Source organism: Aquila chrysaetos, chromosome 18, assembly GCF_900496995.4.
Source record: "Aquila chrysaetos chrysaetos chromosome 18, bAquChr1.4, whole genome shotgun sequence".
NCBI classification, from domain to species: Eukaryota; Metazoa; Chordata; class Aves; order Accipitriformes; family Accipitridae; genus Aquila; species Aquila chrysaetos.
This window is the reverse complement of record NC_044021.1, coordinates 1,120,059-1,140,568: the sequence shown is the minus strand read 5'-3', so window position 1 is coordinate 1,140,568 and position 20,510 is coordinate 1,120,059. Positions and strand designations below refer to the sequence as shown.

The 20,510-nt window shown below is 40.0% G+C and overlaps 1 protein-coding gene across 5 annotated transcripts in view; it reads left to right on the top strand.

Annotated features, from left to right (window-relative positions):
• The window catches only part of SEMA5A (semaphorin 5A), a 341,199-nt gene that overhangs the window by 303,067 nt on the left and 17,622 nt on the right, over positions 1-20,510 (top strand). For all 5 annotated transcript variants that reach the window (XM_030041900.2, XM_030041903.2, XM_030041902.2 and 2 more), the window contains 3 exons: positions 2,481-2,706; positions 10,861-11,079; positions 20,289-20,459. In XM_030041900.2, the coding sequence (XP_029897760.1) occupies positions 2,481-2,706; positions 10,861-11,079; positions 20,289-20,459 (616 nt within the window). The remainder of the gene's footprint in view (positions 1-2,480; positions 2,707-10,860; positions 11,080-20,288; positions 20,460-20,510) is intronic.

Here is a 20,510-nt window from a genome sequence, read left to right as displayed (position 1 = left end):
TTAAGCTCTTTGTGCAATGTTGCGGAAGGAAAAAGCACTAATGCAATAATGTATGTATTAAAGTCAGACTGTCGAGTGGAATGGGGTCATGATTGCCTCTGCATGCTGTATTGATAAGACTGCTTCTAGAATGCCAAGTCAAATTTTGGTGTCCCGTCTTAGGGAAAATAAGGAAATAGGACAAAAGGAAGATATGGGGACGCACAGGACCTGGAGATCAGGTTTTTAATCCTATGTAGCTTTAAGAAGTTCAGCTTGGTTTGTCATTACGTATGGATATTTGTGCATGAAAATTTTGTTTGTAGGTATGGGACAAATTCAGTATCGTCGATAAAGGCGCGGCAAAATTCAGTGACTGGAAAATTAAATTAAGGGGAAAAATGCAGCCTTGAATTAACTTGCACTTTGTTAGCTTTGAGGATTACTAAATAGTGGAACAGCTGATGCGGGGAGGTGATAGACTGATCAGTGCTAGACATCTTTAAAAAAAAAAAGAGCGGGAAAGACAGAGTGCTCTTGCTAAAAGATGCGCTGTAATCCAGCTGCTGGAGGGGACTGCACGTTGGAGGTGAATAGCCCGTTGGGATAGCAAGCAGGGCAGTTCTGGCTGTTGCTGGGATCTGTTAATTTTGTGATTTCTTTTTCACAGTTCATGTACTGTGAGGACAACAGTCGTACATGTTCTGTCCTCAGTCTAAAACACATATGATTTAAACAGTTGCCTAGAGGAATCATGAAGAAATTACCTCCCCTGCTGTACACAGGACCAGATAGTTTGCTCATTCTTTGCTGTCTTCTGATCCAGAAACCAGTCGAGGCTGAAACTCCGATCCTGGGAAGGTCGATCCAGTCCTCTGTGCTCTAAAAGGATCCTCTTCCACAGATGGTCCCCAAGTATGACTCATGTGGTCACCACTGTAGTGGTCACCAGGTCTTACAGTGGGCAGGGACTTGGCACAGCCTTGAGGAGCGAACAGGAGTAGTCCAGCAGAAGTCTTTGGGCTAAAAGCTCTTTCTGGCCTGAAGTACCACAGAACTACGAAACCTGGCCTCAAAACGCGAGAGTCTCGAATGTAGCGCTGGGTTCTCCGGTGCCTTGCTGTGTTAGTTGGGCAGCGCTTTCTGGGGAATAATTTTTTTTCCGACTCTAATAGATGGAAAAATTAGAAAAGCTTTCAGACAAAGAAGCTTCTTCTAGATCTGAAATAGCAACAGAGCCTTTAAACCAAAATACAGGTTGAGAGCAATTGCTCTCAGTCTAATTGGATGTGTTAATAAGTTGGACCATCTGAGAGAAGAGGTAGTGGACTGAGGAAAGTGTGAGATAAAAAGGTTGTTACCACCATGGGAAAGAGAGGAGCAGGTAATCTGTTGCTTGTTGGAACTTGGTGGTATCAGCTGGGGTAGGGGTTATAGAAGAAGGAGTTTGTACTGCATGATGAAATCATTATTTCTATTGTGTTCATGTTAAAAAACATTTAAAATGTTTTTTAACATGAACACAATAGAAATAATGATTTCATCACACAGTTTTTGGACTTACAAACTTTAGTAGGCTCCTTTTCAGAAGGTACCCTCCCGGAGTATGTCTCTAAGGGGTCAGAGGTTGAGAGATCTTTTAAAAATTGTCCCACTGATGCCTATTTCTTTTTGCCTTTAATAATTTGTTAGTGTCAATTCATTCTGATATTTAATGGTTGTTTAATTTCATCCATATAGTCTACAAGGCACTTGCATCAGATGAAGCGTATTGTGCTCAGGGAAATGAATTGGCAGGACCTGCAGATCTTGATGATACTCGTCAGAAGACGTATTTTGTGGAGCTTGAGAATATTGGCAATTCTGCATTTGTTTCTTAGGTGTGGTCTGTTTCCTTTGGTGCATATCGGTCCACAGCGAATTTGCTTCTGATGATAGGTTTAGCAATGCTGGAGCTATGGGTAACATGCACCTCAGGGAGCCAGATTCTGTATTAGAAAACATTTTTTGTCCATTGTCCCTGTGTAATACATAAGCAATATACAAAATGGACAGTGGTTCGCTTATTCATATGCCACTAGATTTTGCCAAGGAATTATTTGCTGGTTTGTGTCTTGTACTTGCAGTTTATCAGAATTCCTCTTAATTAAAAGCTTTAACGTATTTAGCTACACCTTATTTGGGGCTAATCATTTATAAAGATGTGCTTTATCATGGTACTTACAGTGTTCAGCTTACTGTTTTTATGGATGTAATAGACCTAATTTGTACGGGTATATTGTTGCTTTTAGCAGTGTGATACTGTGCTTGCCTAGAAGCAGAAAAAAACCACTTTTGGTTTGAGATTAGAATTAAAAGTTTATTGATGGTCACTGCTATTGGAAATGCTGGAGAAAATCAAAGGCTTTTTTTATTAGTTGGCTTTTTGTCTGTTTTGAGGGTTTGTGGGGGTTTTTTAAGTCATATTTAATGATTATATTCACTGTGACATTTTCTTCCAGGAATATCAGCCTTGTAACACCAACACGTGTCCAGAGTTAAAAAAGACAACCCCTTGGACACCTTGGACCCCAGTCAATATTTCAGACAACGGTGGCCACTATGAACAACGTTTCCGATACACCTGCAAAGCGCGGCTGCCTGACCCAAATTTGCTAGAGGTGGGAAGGCAAAGGATTGAAATGCGTTACTGTTCCAGCGATGGCACCAGTGGGTGCTCGACAGATGGTAAGCAAAGCTCGAGTGGCTGCACGACGCCTCCTGCTAGCCAGGTGTCTGCAGCTCCCTTTTCCGCACAGAGTGGAAGTTTTTGCTTGCTGGTGTTTTGCGTAACAGAACTGGTAATGAAAAGGAGGACGTAGCGATGACAACGGGGAATCTAACTTGTATTTCTTCTGGACGTGGCTTCATCATTCAGACTAATCAAGTGTCTTTTACCACTGATTACGAGATTTGCCAGGTTATTTTAACATTTTTTACAATAACCTGTGAGCCGTGACGTGGCAGCCCAGTTCTTGGAGGATTCCGTCACCTCCTTGTATTCTCTCGGGTTTTTACTGGGGGAGAGTTTGTGCAACATTAATGTATTTGATAAAGATTTAGCTAGAATATGTAGTATTGATGCTGAGAAGAACTTTTTGCTCAGTAGTTCTAAAGTAGGAGCTCTAAGATTCATGCAGGTATTTAACTAAATAAGGAGTTTATGAACTGGATAATTTCTATTGTAGAAGTTTATGTTATGCTATTGCTAGAAATTTAAAGTTCTGTTTATTTCTGAGGTGGAAAACTGAACTCCTTCAAAATCTTTTCAACTTTAGATGACTTTAAATTGGAATTATTTTATTCCAGAACTTTATTCTTTCCCTATCAGTAATATATAGTTTTGAATAAATGTTACGTGTACATATATGAAAAATAAAACCTAGGAGAACTTCTGACAGTCACACTAATTTTATTAATACATTTCATTAATTATCCAGTTTTAATGATATATCAGTGTTTCTTTTTAAGTGTTATATTTTAGTTATATAATCTAAGGAAATACTGTTTTTTAATTTTTGTATTTAAATATTTATAAACCTGCTTTTCACTTAAATAGCCTTTTGTATCTTCACAATACCCAGGTGAGCTGAAAAAATGTATAACTGATGGCATTTGGCTTATCTAAGGCCACAAAGAGAGAATGAGTCCTTGGGCTTTCTAATTCTCAGTATTTTTTTCAGACAGACCAACTATTGCGACAATCAGTGTTAAGCAGTTCCTGCCTGTACTGGGTTTGCGTGGCAAGGTTTGGGGAGCTGGGGGGGGTGCTGCAGGGGTGGCTTCTGTGAGAAGATGCTAGAGGCTTCCCCCATGTCCTTCATCCTGTGCAAAACCTTTATTGATTCACTTGGCATCTGTGCCCCTTTGGAGGAGGCAGGACGTTAGTAATATTTAAAGAAACACACAGTAGTGAACTGCATGAAATAATAAAACGAAGCTCGTGGTGCTCCAGGCGAGAGTTTCACACTCTATGTCATTCCCATTTCAGGTAATCTACAGTCTCCAATGTTTATTGTTTAGGTCTGGATAGCAAGGCAGATTTTAGCATGGAGCAACTCTTGTAACAAGCGTTTCTGCTATTGTCCTGTTTTCATCCAAATTAAGTTTCAAACTAGCATTTAGCAAAGATTTTGCTCTGCTGGGATTGGTGTATAATCTACCTTTCTTGTCCTAAATAAGACTTTTAGGTGGCGGTGCTGCTTTTTGCTGTGTTCCAGCACTTAGACATTCATGACACTTTTTTAAAATTTCATGACTTTAAATGAAAAAGAGGATATTTTTCCCACAAGATAGTACAGAATTAGGAGAGTTATCACAACAACTAGATCTACAGAAGAATCTAGGTATATTCTTGTCTGACAGCTGAGATGACAGCACTTAAGAACGGAGTATACGGCAGCCAATGCACTACTTGGAGAGCAGGGTAGTGGGACAAACCAGTGCAAGAGCCAGTCTGTCCTAGATCACACTGCTGCAAGAAAATTAAGCGTGGAGACACCCTTCTCAGCACTGAAGTCATGATCGTAAGTCCTCTCCTGGAGTTGGATGCATAAGCTGGCTCTTTCTTACAGAATATAGTCGGAAGTAGCAGTGCCTATGTTTTGTTAAATAAGGCGTTCGGGCAGAGCGCAAGAGGCAAGGGTGTGGGTCCAGGCACATTCTTTGCCTGATTAGCTTGAAGATTTTTCTTTCACTTCTGAACATCAGATTCCTGAGTTTCCTGGTGTTGTAGCTCATTTGTTGCATCTTGCTGAAGCTGCTGCTTTGCTTCATTTGGAAATAATTAATCATTGGACCCATGTATGGGAGTGACCCTGTTGCATAGTAATTGAAATGTTCGTCTGGGAGAAGGAGTTTTGCTGACTCAGCCCAAAACTACTGAATATTTAAATACTTTATATTGAATGGTCAACTGGGCAGAAACTATTATACATCTATCCATTCTTCCTAGCGAGTGCCCTCAGAGCTTTGGCATTAATTCATGCTCATTCTTTGACTCTTTTTGGCCAGTGAGTTTTTAATTATCCTGTAATGCAAGATCAAACCCAATCAGTCTTCCAAGTGGCTACATTAATCAATATGCTTCTGGTGAAAAGAGTTACTGTTACGTCTCCTTTACCCACATTTTATTTTGAGCCTGTTTGCTTAGGCATTTTCTGGTTATGGATGTCAGAACAGGGTGGAGTGGAACGTTTTGGTGGGGAGGGCTCTGCCTTGATTTGCTGATGTGATGCAACTTATTGACTGCCTCTAAACTGCAGGATTCAGGAGCATTTCCCTGCTTCCAGGTTTGGATTTGGGTCCACACACCACCCCTCTACTGGTCCTTGATTTCATGGGAAGAAAATAAGTGAATGGGAGTCATGTAGCGTAGCTGTAGCTTTTCAAACAGAAGACTCTCATGAGAATGGGAAACCGTGAATTTTGGCAGACACCTTCACAATTTCTGGCTAGATAGCAAGGAAACATCAGAACTTACTTCCACCTGACCAGAGCCTGGATACTGTGAAACATTCTTTTCATTATCTCCATGTTGAACTGTAGCAATTTGCTGGCTTTTATAGAAAGATTAATACTGGTACAGCATGCTTGGCGTACCTCATTACCAAAGATGTGTTCTGCAAAGATCAGTTCTCTGTTCTTTGCAGAAGAGAGCCATTTGTTAGAAATTTTCTCATTGCCTATAATCTCCCACTGTGCAGCTATAGTCATGCCATGTTAAACAGAATCATGTTTCACTGTCAGACGCTAGCAAAGCAAACTTTCTTTGCAGTCTGAGCTTAGAGGTAGAACTTCTTGCCAGAAACCCACTAGGCTCCTCCTGAGTGTGGTAAGATTTCTATCTCAATCAACCAAGCAGTAGCATTTGCACGCTGTATTCGTGCTTTCCTGATTTGAAGTTCGATTAAGAGGAAAGAAAAGTACATTTTGTTCTCTGCCTCTAGGTTTTCATATAGTGCTCAGACAGGAAAGAGACAGCTATTTCAAATACACACTTAGAGAGATTGTGTACATTGTTGCACATCTTAATGCAAATGTCTGTACAGTCCAGCATTAAAAGTCTAGAAATTACATCACCATAGGCTTTAATGTGTGCTTATGAAACAAAACACATTGAATATCTGCATTAAACATACTAACTGACTCTCTGTAGGAGTATCTGATATATAAGCACTATGAATTGTTCTGAAAACATAAGTGTTTAATCCAGGGATAAAAATTTCACAAGGTATGAAGTTACCTGATTTTTCCAGTTTGCATTTCTCTCACCTAACTCTAGACTCCGTTGTAGTCTGCCAAGACAGCGAGCACCCCTGAGGAACGAGGCATCCCTCTAAAGCTAAGCATCTGATAGAATGGGCACAAATCGCCCTCCGGAGGTACCGCTCTTTTTCCATGGGGTATACAAAGGAAACAGCAATGATGAGCTTAGGCAAGACACTTGAATTTGAAATGGCTAAAGTTAGACGAGGTTAGCTCCCAAAATACCTTCAGAAAACAATTAAACAATGACAACCCTTCCAATTTCAGTCAGACAGCCTGAAAGAGTCTTTTATTTGCCTGAAAATATTTGCCTATAAAATCTGAAGAAAAGTCACAAATTCCTTAAAGCAGAAAAAGGCACCTGGAAACCTGAACTTAGATTCCCAGTCGTCACTCTTTCTCTATGCCAAACTTAAAACAATAGTTATTTTTGAAGGCAGGATGTAGTTTTGTCTGAAATACTGTTTTAGTGGCCACGATGTCTTGTGAAGAGATGGATTAATCCTAGTGTTACTCACAGGAAATCTATAGTGCATTCAGAATTTAGTACAGAATAAAACAGGTGCTGATAATTAGTAACGTCCTGTAGTCAGGAGGGGTACATGTTGCGATGTCCTCTCTTATACTGTCTTATTGAAGCTAAACTGTGGTATTCTGAGGTAAGAACAAAATGAATTGCAGAAGTTAGAACTGAATTCGATGACAAATTCAAGTTTGACAAACAACAACTCTTCAGTGGAACTTTGGGATTAAATATTTGAACACAAGAAATGAAATTCTCATGGTAACATAACATCCTCCATCTGCATATTGTTTGGGCTTTTTAAAATATGTTATCTTTGCATTGCATTAATGTTTGTCATTGCATTTTACCATTTAAATTTTACTAAGTTTTAAAGGTTTATAAGGTTTTTATAAGTCATAGGTAAATAGGCCTGACCGTATGTAAATTTTATGCTTCAATGATATTGTCAAATACTTGCAGAATACCTTCAGAAAGTGACAACACCGAAACAATCTTTGCTTATCCTTGTTATCTCCTGCACTTTAAACAGTGTTTCATGCTGTCATTTGGAAATGATTCAGGATACTTGAATTTTGGCTCCAGATCATCTTTCTCAAAGTCATGAACCTAGACTGCTTGGATAATTGAATTTTCTCTCTTAGGTTTGAACAGGAGGACTTAAGGCATAAATCAGTCAAGTAAGGTAATTTATCAGGTGTCACTGCTCCTTCTCTCTTATTTAGAGCTGTATTCCTTAGCTACAGGCTAGACTAGAAAATTATTACAAATATATGTGCTTTATTAGAGCCTCTCTTTCAAGACAAATTAATTGAACTCAGCCGGCAATGTTGCAGTCTTCACGAAGAATCTGGCCAATCAAAGTTTCATTACAGGCTTTTGCAAAGGCAGATTTTTAATCCTGTACTAGTCGGGGCAGATGACTTCCATGTTAACATGTCTCCAAACAGGATTAATTTCTTGTGGAGTTATAAGACTATTCCAATTCAACCCAAAAGTTATAAAAAAAACTTAGAAATTATAAAATCTTGGTTTAGTTCAGAATCATGTAACTTAATTAGACATTCTTTTTTTTGTTATACCTGCTTGCTAAGTATAATGGAATAAGTAAGCCAGTCAGCGAAAGTCAGCTGGCATACATCGCTAGTGACTTTCCTGCAGCTGGACTCTGTATAACTCATCAGAACCCTCTGGGCCCGGTTGTTCAGCCAGTTTTCAATCCATCCCACTCTCCACTTCTCTAGCCCGTACTTTGTTGACTTGTCTATCAGAAGGTTATGGGAGACAGTGTCAAAACCCTCACTAAAGTTGGGATAAGTAACATCCACTGTTCTCCCCTCAGCCATCAACCTAGTCACCTCATTGTAGACGGCTGTAAGTTGTTCAAGGAATGTATACTACACTGTATTTCCAGAATGTAAACTGATCTTGTTATTTTTAATATCATTAGTGTCATAATGTTAATTTTTTAATGTGCAGTTTCTGCCTGAAGAGAAAATTCTAAGAGCCCCTCTATGAATACTCTATGAATTACTGTAAAACTGTGAAAAGACTGCTCCTTGTAATAAATTTTTTAATGCTTTGGAAAGAAGAAAACACAGGGGAACACTTGCTGCAGACCAAACTCCACACTGAAAAGATTCTTTAGAATATTCTTCTGTTTCAGAGCCAAAGTACCTCAGAGCTTTCCCTTGGAAGATTCCTCTTCCCACTCCCCAATTTAAATCACAAGAAATCTAATATCATAATGGCAAATAAGGTCACACATTTTCCTTAGGACCGAAAAAGCTACATCTGTCCTGCAAAAATGTCATCAGAACATCCTAGTATTGGTGTGAAGTGTTGCAAACTGCAGTGTTTTGTGAAGAACATGACTGGCAATCTGGTCCAATTAATAATTTTTCCATTGTTTGCATTGTTGTTCATTTAATAACTAAAATAAACTTAATTTGAAATTCTGGTATAAGAAAATACTATTATTTTGGACTCACAGCTCACTGCGTGCATGAGCTGGCCATTTCCATGACCCAAGTGATACAAAATTGCGAAAAAAGGCTCTTAGTGAGCTGGAAAGTGGACCCGTATTCATAATTCCCATACTGTTTCTCTGTACTTGCTCCCTTTTTGGATTTGAATGTATGTCATGTTTCTTGAAATGCTGCTTTTAATATCTGTGTAATAGAATCTGGCTCAGCAGGAGAGAAATAGTTACCCTCTATAATCACTGAAAGGTTTTACCCATTTTTAGTCATTTTTATATTGCTGTTCTGCTGTTTTCTTATTAATTTCAGCAGTTTCTTATTACAAGTATTTCTGTGTCGCTGCAGCATCATTCCAGTTTTGCCAGTTGTTATCAAGTGTTGAACAAAAATATGCAAAGCCTCATCTACTTTGGGATGATTGCGAATGTGCTTCTCAGGGCAGAACTTAAGCAGTATTCCTAACGCCATAACCATGGGTAGAAATAAGGCATCATTGTTTCCATACTGGGCACCGTGAATGAGGGCCTCCTCCGTACTGGTTGTGCAGAGTACTGGTCCTGCTCAGGCCAGGACTCCTGTTGGGCAGTCTCTTCCCAGTATTACCTGTAGCTGTTCCCAGTACGCGATTCAGTACATCTTCTGCTTCTTTAGCTCCATCTGATACTCCCACAGTGCCTGTGCTCCTGGGTAGGGCATAAAACAATTTCTAAAGGATAAAAGTTTGCGCTGCAGTCTAAGCTGCGAACAACCCCCTGCATTTCTCCACTGCTGGTACCATTCACCTGTACTTACATTAGCAGTGCTGAAGCTCTAGCATCGGCAGGCAGCCACATCCTCTGCTGTTTGATGTACCGCTCACGGGACCTTCTCTCGTCACAACCACTTAAATAAGCGCTTGTAATAGAAGCAGCAGTTTGTGGCCCATCGATCGTAGAGTTTCCAGTGATGCTAGCACTGGGGAAGGTGAACTGCTTTGGCAACAGTAGGGGATCCCAGTAGTGTTGCTGGAGGTGGTTAGTAGTGATGCTTCGAGGTAATGCTACAGCTCAAGAGTGAGTTCGGTGATGTGCTGAGTACCGTTGAGGGAGTCTTTTTCCATGCAGGACCAAGCCTGAAAGCGACAAAGATACTCAGATTAACTGCAGATTATTAGAACTTCACCCGGGGCTACATCCAGGCGTATTGGTTGTATGCTGTGAACAAGATGCTGTGTGTTGCCCTTTCACTGAGAAATACTGGACTTCACTCTGCATCGCTGGTTTATCTCGTGCCTTTTCTCGGTACTAAAGTCACTTAGAAAAGATGCTTTCCACTTGCCAGATGGTTACTTTAACTAGGAAGTATTCCGTCGTGTGTGCCTCCAAAAGGCTGACTTCCATAGCTTGTATGTGGTTTAGAACACTTCAACTCAGTGGAAGATAAACCGTTTTTTAAAGTGGCAAAACATTGCTCTTCAGAAAGGGCGGTCTCACTAGACTTTGTGGAATTATTGCTGTCCACGGTCTAAAGCCTGACTACGGTTAGGATAAGCACAGTGCCTTGCTGTCTAGGACACCCGAGAGCCTCCGGGCACAGCAAGCACTAGCGGAGGCAGGCTGGCTGGCGCGGGAGAGCGGAGCCCTGCCCGAGGACCCGGGGAGCTGGCGCGGTGAGCGGGCACGGGCACCTCAGTCCTCTCCTCTGTGCCACCGTTTCCTCTAAAACAGAGGCAGTAACACCTATGTAACGTATCTGGAGATTTTCTGGTAATTCCCATGCAAGAGAGAGAGAGGTTTTATCGTCCTTAGGTGGAGTGAATTGACTTTAGTTCAGTCAGCGCAGCCGTAAAGCTTTAACTAAAGAGTCGGATCCGTCTTTGCTGTAGTTCTGCGCAAGCGATTATGAAATTTCTATTATGGAAGAGATTCTTGAGATGAAACTAGGGTTTGGATTGTGAGACTAAAGGACAAGGCCCTCCTGGCCATATTACTATTAGAAGCCTAGGAGTAAATTTGAAGAGGAAAAGGTTGGTTTGGAGTGAGATACTGCTTTAATTCAGTAATGGTTTTTTTTCAATCCTTATTTTATTAGGGTTGTCTGGGGATTTCTTGCGTTCTGGACGATACTCTGCTCATACCATCAATGGTGCCTGGTCACCCTGGTCTCCGTGGTCTCAGTGCAGTCGTGACTGCAGCAGAGGTATACGGAATCGCAAACGGGTCTGCAGCAATCCCGAGCCCAAGTACGGGGGACTGCCTTGCCTCGGCCCATCTCTAGAGTACCAGGAATGCAACATTTTGCCTTGTCCAGGTAAGAGTCAAATGAAATGAGAGAAGTATGTGAAAATAAAGTAACTCATCTTCAAGGCTATATCTTGCAATAGTTGGTTTGTTTTGTCTTTTTTTTTGGTTGGTGGGTTTGGGGTTTGGTTTGGTTTTTGAATAAACAACAGCTCAAATTTACCTTTCTAATATAAGTGGATTTGGGTAAGATTCCCGTGTGATGTCAGTCATTTTATCACCAACAGTATTAATAGCTATGTCTTTTTTCAGTTGTGAGACTTTGACTGCAAAAATATAATTTTAATAAGTAAACTTATAAGAGGGAAAAGTCAAAAGAAATCTGGCAAGACATCAGAAACCAGGCCTAGTCTTTATTTAAACTCAAAATACCATTTTCATCACAGTGATTGCTGGCATTAAATCTGTGCTAGCTTTTGTGTGTAGAGCCTCCAGCAAACAAGGTTCAGAAGTGATCACCAAACTAGATGGTAACTCAAGTAGGCCATAAAGATTGTTCTTGGAATCTTGAGCTTCTCCTTCATTGAAAGTTGTTTTATGATTCTATGAAAAGGATTACAAATAGAATATAGGTCTTCAAGAAACTAGTTTGGGTTATAAATCATTGTTGTATCTTAGACATTTGGGGGAAAAAAAAATCTTGGTTTGTCACCTCTCGCCCTCATAAAACAGACATCCAAATTCAAAGGCTTTTGAGCTTTGCAGAGTCTTTGTGGAAAAAAGAAAGGGGAAAGATATAGGAGAACACATGAAGAAAAGAAAGTGGAATTGGAGTAGAAGGAAAGAATTCAAGGTAAGAAACAATAGAGAGGAAGAAGAAGAATGAATGAGACTCAGTTCTTTCCAGTATCAACAAGTAAATTTAGAAATAAGCTTTCATACATCTTTAATTGTATTAATTATGTATAACAGTGCTGCATATTTTATTGTTGAAGACTTGGAGCTTTTGGCATTTATTCAAGTGCGGATCTGAAGGATTACTATGGCAATATCCATATTACATATGTATATTACTATAGTAAAACATACATCTGTGTGTGTATTTATCTATGTCTATATATATCTATATGGTTACAAGTTAAAACTGTGTATATTAATGCATTAGGTCAAAGATTTAGGAGACCGTTGTACTAACATGTGCCAGCCTCCCCAGGGATGCTCGCAGTAGGTGAAGCAAGCTAGAATGCAGCAGCACCTCTTCAGTTCCTTCTTCCCTTGCAAAGGGCATCCCTCCATGAGACACTGCCTCGGCTTCCTTTGAAGCGGGTGAGCGGTGCGGTACCAGCTAACAGCTCTGCTCACAAGCTTTCAGATATCTGATTGTGTTACCACAGTGTAGTAACTGAAGTACCTTCCTTAAATGGGCCCAGATGATCTACAAAACGGGGCCAGGTTTGTTGTTCATCCCTTGCTGTTGATTCTTAAATTAAGTGCTGTCTTGAATTTTGTTGGAGTTTTTCAAAGTTAAAATAAGTTAAAGGTTTTCAGAAGTGGTATTTTTAATTAGTTCTGCAGCTCGTACGCTGTCATGTTTTTTTGAAGGAAGTTCTTACAACCAGTAAAACACATAGTTATGCAGATGTAAGTTTGATGCCGAGGCCCTTGTTGTTTATGAGATAGCGAATACCCCAAACTAAAATACATGAAGTTGTAAGGCAGAACTTGAAATTGTGCATTATGTAGAAATTATGCCCTCTTCTGCTGTCTCTGAATTTGAAGATATTTCTAAAGATCACTTGGTTTAAAGTGTGGTGGGCCTTTCTGAAGCAAGAAGGGGTGTCCTAATGTATCTAATAACTTTCTTCAGAGACAAGTTTCATTTTTCTTTTTAGTGCAAAGCAAATTTGAATAAAGATGTAGAGCATGAATGAAGTATTTAGATGTATGATAGCCTGCAAGGAATCACAAAGTTCCTCAGCTACAGAACTACTGTTTGCCAGTAATTAAGAAGAAATGTAAGGGGCTAAGTCAGTTCCCAGATAAATCTGAAGGGAAAACATTGCAAGCAGTAGATGTAATTGATTATTTTTTTTTTTTCTTTAAGACATGGGAGAGTAAAAAATGATTGCAGAATAAGGCTTATCCATAAATTAGACCTGATTATAAATTTGTAGAAAGGGAATAAACTTTTATTAGGGAAGCATACTAATGAAAGTCACAGAAAGTTAAATTGGTGGGTAAACACAGACATCTATTAGGCTGACATTCATGAGACCTCATCAGGAAAGGGGAGACATAAATAATACACGGGTGAAGAGCCTTAGCTCCAGGCCCATGTGTACAAACCTGGCAGACCCCACAGCAGGGGCGCAGAGGAGAGCAGCCAGTAAAATGGTTGGAGCAATTTTCAGCCTCCTTGTTAACCACTCTGTGAGGGACTGGATTTCATTTCCTGGGTGCTTATCTTTAGGACAGCTATATAAACTCATTCTTACCCTCTGCATAGTTCATTCTTGCCCAGGTAAATAAGTGAGGTGCAGACAGAAAGGCTAAGGGACGTGAGATTTTGTTCTGACCTCGACCTGAAAGTAATGGCCATAGTACCAGAAATAAAAATGCATCAAAGAAGCATCTGATGCTTTCTAAGATTTCCCTGAGCTCCCTCGGGGGGAGGACAGCTTCACCTGCTCCCTGCTGACACCGAGCCATTTAGTTACAGTCCAGTCCAGTCACCAGCCTTTCAGAAATATTCTGAGGAGGAGGAAGGGGTGAGATGGCAGCCATAAACCTTCCTGATAGTGCAGGCTCCAGTTCCGCTTTGCTCCCTGTTCTGCTAATTGCAGGCGAGATCAACCCCTTACGATGTAAACTGCTGAGAAAGATTAGCGATAGAGAAATATACTGACCGTGCTTAAGTCGTGCTGAAAGTCAATAGGACTTTATGCTTCTAAATCAGTTAATCTGGGCTCGGTGTCATCCTGCAAGATACTAATTGCTCTGAAGGACTGACACAGTGAAAAAGCCTATGGAGCAATCACCGAGTGTACAAGGCTCTCTTGTCTGGTTAAGTGTCTTGCAGCATCCCTTTAAATATACTTACCAATATATTAATAGCTAGTAATTTATGGTTAAATGTGCTGCAGGATCCCAGAACTTTAAAAAAATACTGAAGCCATCTAGAACGTGCCTTCAGCAGCTGCTATTAAATCTTTCTTGAGCCTTCAGGGGAGAGAGAAACAGTGACATTTTTCCCACAGCTTGTAGCAAAGTAAATAGTCCACTGACGTGCGGATTGATAGCAGTCACTGGGCAGATTACTTTTTGTTCACAGTATTTGAAGGCTGAATATATAATAGTAAATTGAACAGTGCCGGAAAATTGCCAGAAATTGCACCCAGGCCTGGGAATATGATTTGTCTGTATTGTACAAGTTTTAGACTGATCCCTCGTACAATTTTGCCTTCGACTAACTAGCACTCTCCCAAATAATCTGCAGAAGTAGTTTGGGAGCCAGTGTAGGGTAAGGCCTGTTCCCAGCACTCAGTTTCCCTGTGGCCAAATGGCTTTGAGGGGCAGGAGAATTTGCACTGTTGTCTTGCACTAGCAAATGATGCTTTGGCCCCGTGCCTCAGCTCCTTTTTATGGCTCAGAGGTGTGGTGAATAGAGTTGAGCTGGCAAGCACTGAGCAGCCTCAATAACTATGGAAAGGATCTGTGAGTGCTCACGGACATTTCTGTTTTCTTTGAGTTACTAATATGGGGTCAATATGAAAAGAAAGGAATCTATAATCAGACATATTAGGGGTTTGTTTTCCTTGGGGGCTTGTGAGATATTTACATTGCGAAGAGAAATGGATGGTGAAGGGAAGCATTGTTTGAATGGTAAATTCTGCAAATTTACAAAAATTACAGGAATTTACTAAACGATTTGTTTGCCTGAAAATAATAATAACCAAACGTAAGGAATTCTGTCCTAGTTCACAATATGACACAGCTCTTATTACTGTAGGAAAACACAACTTTTTCTTCATTTTTGTTTTGTTTTGTTTCTTTTTGCCTTCTCTTTTATTCTTTTGCACAGAGGGACACTTGGCTGATGTGCCTTAATTAGGAGTTTAAAGCATGGCTACATGAGCACCATTGCGTAGCATGAGCTACAGGAGCTCCTGTTCCCTCTTCTCCTCCAAGCATAGTGGTGGATCAGAGGGAAAGGACAGCTGCCGTCTCTTAGGTTTGAAATCCTGATACTTCATGACAATATTTTGGGATTTTACTGGTTTCAAATTTGTATTATAGTAGTTTAGTTTGGTTTCATTACAACATTTTAGCCGAGAAGAACTGAATAAATTCATATATCGCTAAATGTGCTAGTAACAATAAAGAGTTTCAGATATACAAAACTCCCTGAAAGACTGTTTAAGTTATTTATGCATACTCTAAAGCCAGTTATTGCTTGTTGGTTTTTTTCTTCATTATTGCTTTTTTTTTTTTTCCTCCTATTTTTTTTTTTTTTCCTTGCAGTCATACTTGCCCACAAGGAAACAGGGATACATTTAAAGGAACAGAGAAAATTTATCCTGGAGTAACTTCCTAATCAGGGGGAAAAACTTACTCCGATCCAATCAAGCTTGTCTCTGAGGCTGCCGAAGCCCATCTCTCCACATGCACTGATCTCACTAGGCTGCTTCTGTAGCCAGCGAGGAGAGGGCTGAACTGCCCTTTGGAAGCAACTGTTGCTTTTCTAACTTAAGAGTCTCAGTTACAGGCTTAAACCCGGGTCGGTCCTTAGATTTTGTTGTTGTACTTTCCTTAGAAGCATGCATTTGCCTTCTGCGTTTCTGCACTGCACTATGTTGACTGTTTCATCCAGCATTGCTTTTATCAATAAAAGGTATCTGTAGCATCACAGCAACAAGAGTTTGCCTTTGCAAACTATGGTGTAAGAATTGTTCTTTCCCGCACTGAAACATGCAGCAATACCCCACAGGATTAGGAAAAAGCAGTTGACTAAGTGATGTGGAGTGGGATGATCCCCAGGTGCCTGGAAGGGAGCGGTACTCTCCTGGGGCTGTAGGCTGCCCAGCACCCAGTGCCTCTGGGTTTAACTTTTACTCAGCCACTGGGAACCACACCGCCTGCGTTTCTGCGGGTGGAAAGGACTGCTGCCCCTCTATTTGTGCTCTTTCTTGCACGTACAAAAGACTGACCTCTCAGCATTTTTATTCTCTTTTGCTACACTTTCAAAAAGATGAACGTGAGAAGTTATAAACCTAAAGGCATACACCAAAAAACCCGAAGATTTTGTTGTTGTTGTTGTTGTTGTTTAAATTTGAAATGAGACCAGACAGTATGTGAAAGAGCCTGCAATCCCATCTGAGTTCTCATGACAGCAGGTGAGGTCAGCGTGTCTGCCCACGCTTCCTTCCACTTCCTTGTAAAACCCAAAGTGCATAGCAGGGTCTCCAGTTTACTTAATTGTCTCTCGGAAAGTCTCCAGTAGTGTGGATGTTTTGTCATGTCCCCAGGAGATCCTGTTTCTGTACAGTGTTTCTCCCTCGTACATCCTCTTCCCTATGGCTTTTTTTTATCATTATAGTGAAGAAATATTTATTAACCACAACAGCCAGTAGGCAAAAAGTTGTTTGCTTTGCTATAAAGGAAAGCGCATTGTTTGAGAGCACCCTGCTAGCTGAAGGATGCCTTCTTCCAAAAGGGACCAACCTCAGTAATTGTCAGAAAACGTAAAGACTCTTCATAGCTTTCACTGTGGAACTGCTTTAACGACTTCCTTTTGTCCAACAGCTCTACAAAACTGTTACGTAAAGAAACTGTAGTGACTGGAACTTTCCTTGCAGCTGTGTATTTTTCCTCCTATAAGAAGCAGAAATAACATAAAGGACTCCATGACAAAAGGAAAAAAAAAAAAAAAAACCCAGATGGTGCTGTGTGGCTAAGCAACTTTAAAGAAAGATGAAAGAAACCACAGAGCTCTCTTTAGGTCTTGTAAAAACTCAAGCAGTAAATACCCACTCCTTTGATCTTATTTAACCATGATGATGCTTTATCATCCTCTGTTGCTGAGAAGGAAGAGTTCTGGGGACAAAGAAAAGAGGTAGTTATGATAGTCCTTGAAAGGCCTAGAGATTTAGGATGGCAGCCTGTCAGTAAATAGTCGCTAAGAAAAAGTTATAATTACACTGTCCAGCTCAGCCATGATCGAATCTAACATTGTCTATTATATTACGTCTGTCCTTTCCCATCTTCCCCAGACCCACCTCTCCCTTTACATCCGAAGCCTTATAGTACAGCCGTGATCACTGCAGTTGTGGCACACGGTGACGTTCCTGGATGTCACATCGGTCTCTGTGTTCTCGGCCATCTATAGATGGCAGATGGCAGTTTCAAATGCATGTTCTCATTCTGGTCCATTGAAAAATAAGTAGAAAGTGTTGGGGGTCAGTGTCTCCATTCCAGTGAACAAGCCCTGGGTAACGTTTGCAGACAATTTATCTCTTGTCTAGGCAATCTCAGGCTGTCATTCTGTTTCATGGAGGTTCACAACACTGCAGCAGGAATGCCTCTGATTATTCATTTGAGCTAGTCAAGGATGGTTTTAAATTAAAAAAAAAAAAAAAAAAAGAAAGAAAAAAAGGGACTATCTGGAAAGGTAAAGCCTTAATATCACATGAAATAAATAGCTGAGGTAACAGCTTCTGCTTTTATTTGACATAATTTTTTTTTTTTAAAAAGGCAAGTTCTGAATAAAAGATACCATGTCCTGAAATTGTTATAAAATTGCATAGTATATTCCACCTGCACTGAAGACAAATGACGTGTGGCTTTCTTAGCTATGAGCTTGCATAATACTACATTAAAAGAGTCGTCTCAGGCAAAAACACATATTTGTTTTCCAGTGACTATATGAATAAGAGAACAAGTCAAGCACTCTACTGAGATGCAGTATTTATTTATGATAGGTGGTATAAAACTCTCTCATACATCTGTATAGCTAGATGATTTGGCTGATAAATATATCCTGGAAAAAATGTAGTGATCATTGAATTCCTTAATAATGGAAATAATTTATTTAAATGACATACTAGGAATACAGTACCAGATTCCACGAATCCTGCCTGTCCAATCAGGGTGTTCAGAGGCCAGATACATTACTTGCAAAAGTTTTTACAACTACTGTTCTTAGCAAGGAAGTGCCAACTCCATGCTTTCCTGATTCATAGCGTAATGTTGCGAATGATACAGAGAATGAAATGTTATATATTCAACAACTTCACTTACAGGATTAGTGTAATAGCCTTAGGTATGCACTAGTGAATTACCTGTTTGATTAGCAGTTGAGAACCTCAGGGAATGCTGTATCTGAAATTACATTCAAAAATGCACATATAGGTTTTAATGTCAAAATAACCACATCCTTCTAGCTCATTTTCTCACTGTTGCAGCCTTTACATAGAAATTCTACTCGACTCACCAAGTGCATTTGTGGTATTCAATGCTACCAAAACAAAAAGAGGGGTTTTTTTAGTGTTTTACATCTCCATCTAAGAGAGAATTTAAATGCAAATACTGCAGATATTTTCATTGTAAGTTAATTTTTTTCAGATTTGGAACCTCTTCTTTTTTGGTAGGAGATAATTATGGAATAGCATTTCAATAAACCAGTGGAAACTCGTTTAATCCTTGAAAGGCTGTTTGATTAATTGAACAGAAAGGATCAAAAGGACTCATTGTGAAATACTAGATGAATGTTTTGGAGACTTCAGTGACAATCAATTGTTTCAATAAACCATGAAGTAACATCTTACAAGGAAAGTCTTAAATGAGCACACTGTTAAAATTGTGTAGAGAAAATGTATGCTTACCTAGTATTTTTGAAAGTAGGCAATAATGAGTTTCAATCTTGTGTGGTAAAATGCTCACTGCTGCTGTGAGTGACGGGAGAAAAAAAAGGCAAAACTTCTGCTCAGTTTAGGGCCCTGTCGTAAACCAAAACTTTACTGGCACATTGCCTTTATTATACTTAGGGTCTCATCTATTAGTGTCAGTTGAATTGCACACTATTTCTTTTAATCAGCTGCAGACATGGTAAATCATTTCCTTGCTTAAGTATTAAGAAAGCAAGTGATAATACTTTAAATAGAGGTTTGAAAAGAAATTAATTTTTTGTAGGATATGAAAATTTTGAAAGTTTAGGGGTTTGTTGCTCCCCCCCCCCCCAAAAAAAAAAAAACTGGAAGAGAAATGAACAAAACACTGAGAATCTTTTGCAGAGGGAATGCTGTCCCTGGGAGAAGTACATCTGACTTTGTCATGTGGCTGCAGATAGGAAGCCTTTGGCAGATGGGCTGCAATATGGCCATAAATGCCAGAAATACATCCTGGAGCAGGAGCTTTAAGAACGGAGGCTGCAAAGGAGCCAGTCAGGTGCAGGCAGTGAGGTGAACTTTCATTAGATGCCTCTCTAGTGGCCACATGTCAAAAACCATCTGACAAATGGGTCTCCCGTGAAATCCAGCCTACATTTCAGAGGAACCTTGTGAAAACTCGGACTGGAGAACAGTTTGACAGACTTGAATTAGTAAATACTAATGGGGAAAAAAAAAATTAGATTTATTCTTCAACAACCTGTGTTTGAAAGTTTAAGTGGCAACTGCTTTTGGTCATTCGTCTGTTACTTTTTTGAACTACTGCCATTACTCTGCTGTTGGCATCTGTGCTAGAGTTGCATGAAGGTTGTAACATTATATTGGCCCATCAAACCCTACAACTGTGTTAGATCAACTGAAATGGGTTGTAGAGTTACGGCAATCTTACCTGTGTTGCAAAACAAAATCTGGATTCCTCCGTCTCTCTGTTGATATTATTGGGCTAAGTTTTATTTTATGAATAAAAAATTGCTTTGAGCATACAATACTTCTGCTAAACAAGCTTTGGTATTTTATTTCCTCACAGGTGAGAAAAGAAAAGGAAAAGAAAAAGAAAAGAGTTTTGGCCTTAAAGATATTATGGTGCACACTGAAAGTGTCTTATATGGATGAGTAACTTTGTTAGGCTTCCCAGTACACCAGGGGCTTTTAAAATATGCAAATTAGATTTCATTGTGGTAAGATTAAATTTGTGGGCCTATGTTCAGTGGCACCTAAAAACGTCCAATAATTTCAGTAGACCGTGAATTAGACCCACAGAATATGAGAAAGATGGGTTGGATTATGTCATGTAACACATTAACTTGGAACAATATGACATTTTGTGTCTTTTCAGTGGACGGAGGCTGGTCTTGTTGGTCGTCTTGGTCAAAGTGCTCGGCCACTTGTGGAGGAGGGCATTACATGAGAACCCGCTCCTGCACAAACCCAGCACCAGCCTACGGAGGAGATATCTGCCTCGGACTGCACACTGAGGAAGCACTCTGCAACACGCAGCCCTGTCCAGGTACGGCCCATCGGCCCATGCAGCTTTGTTGTTTACGTGCCACAGAGCAAG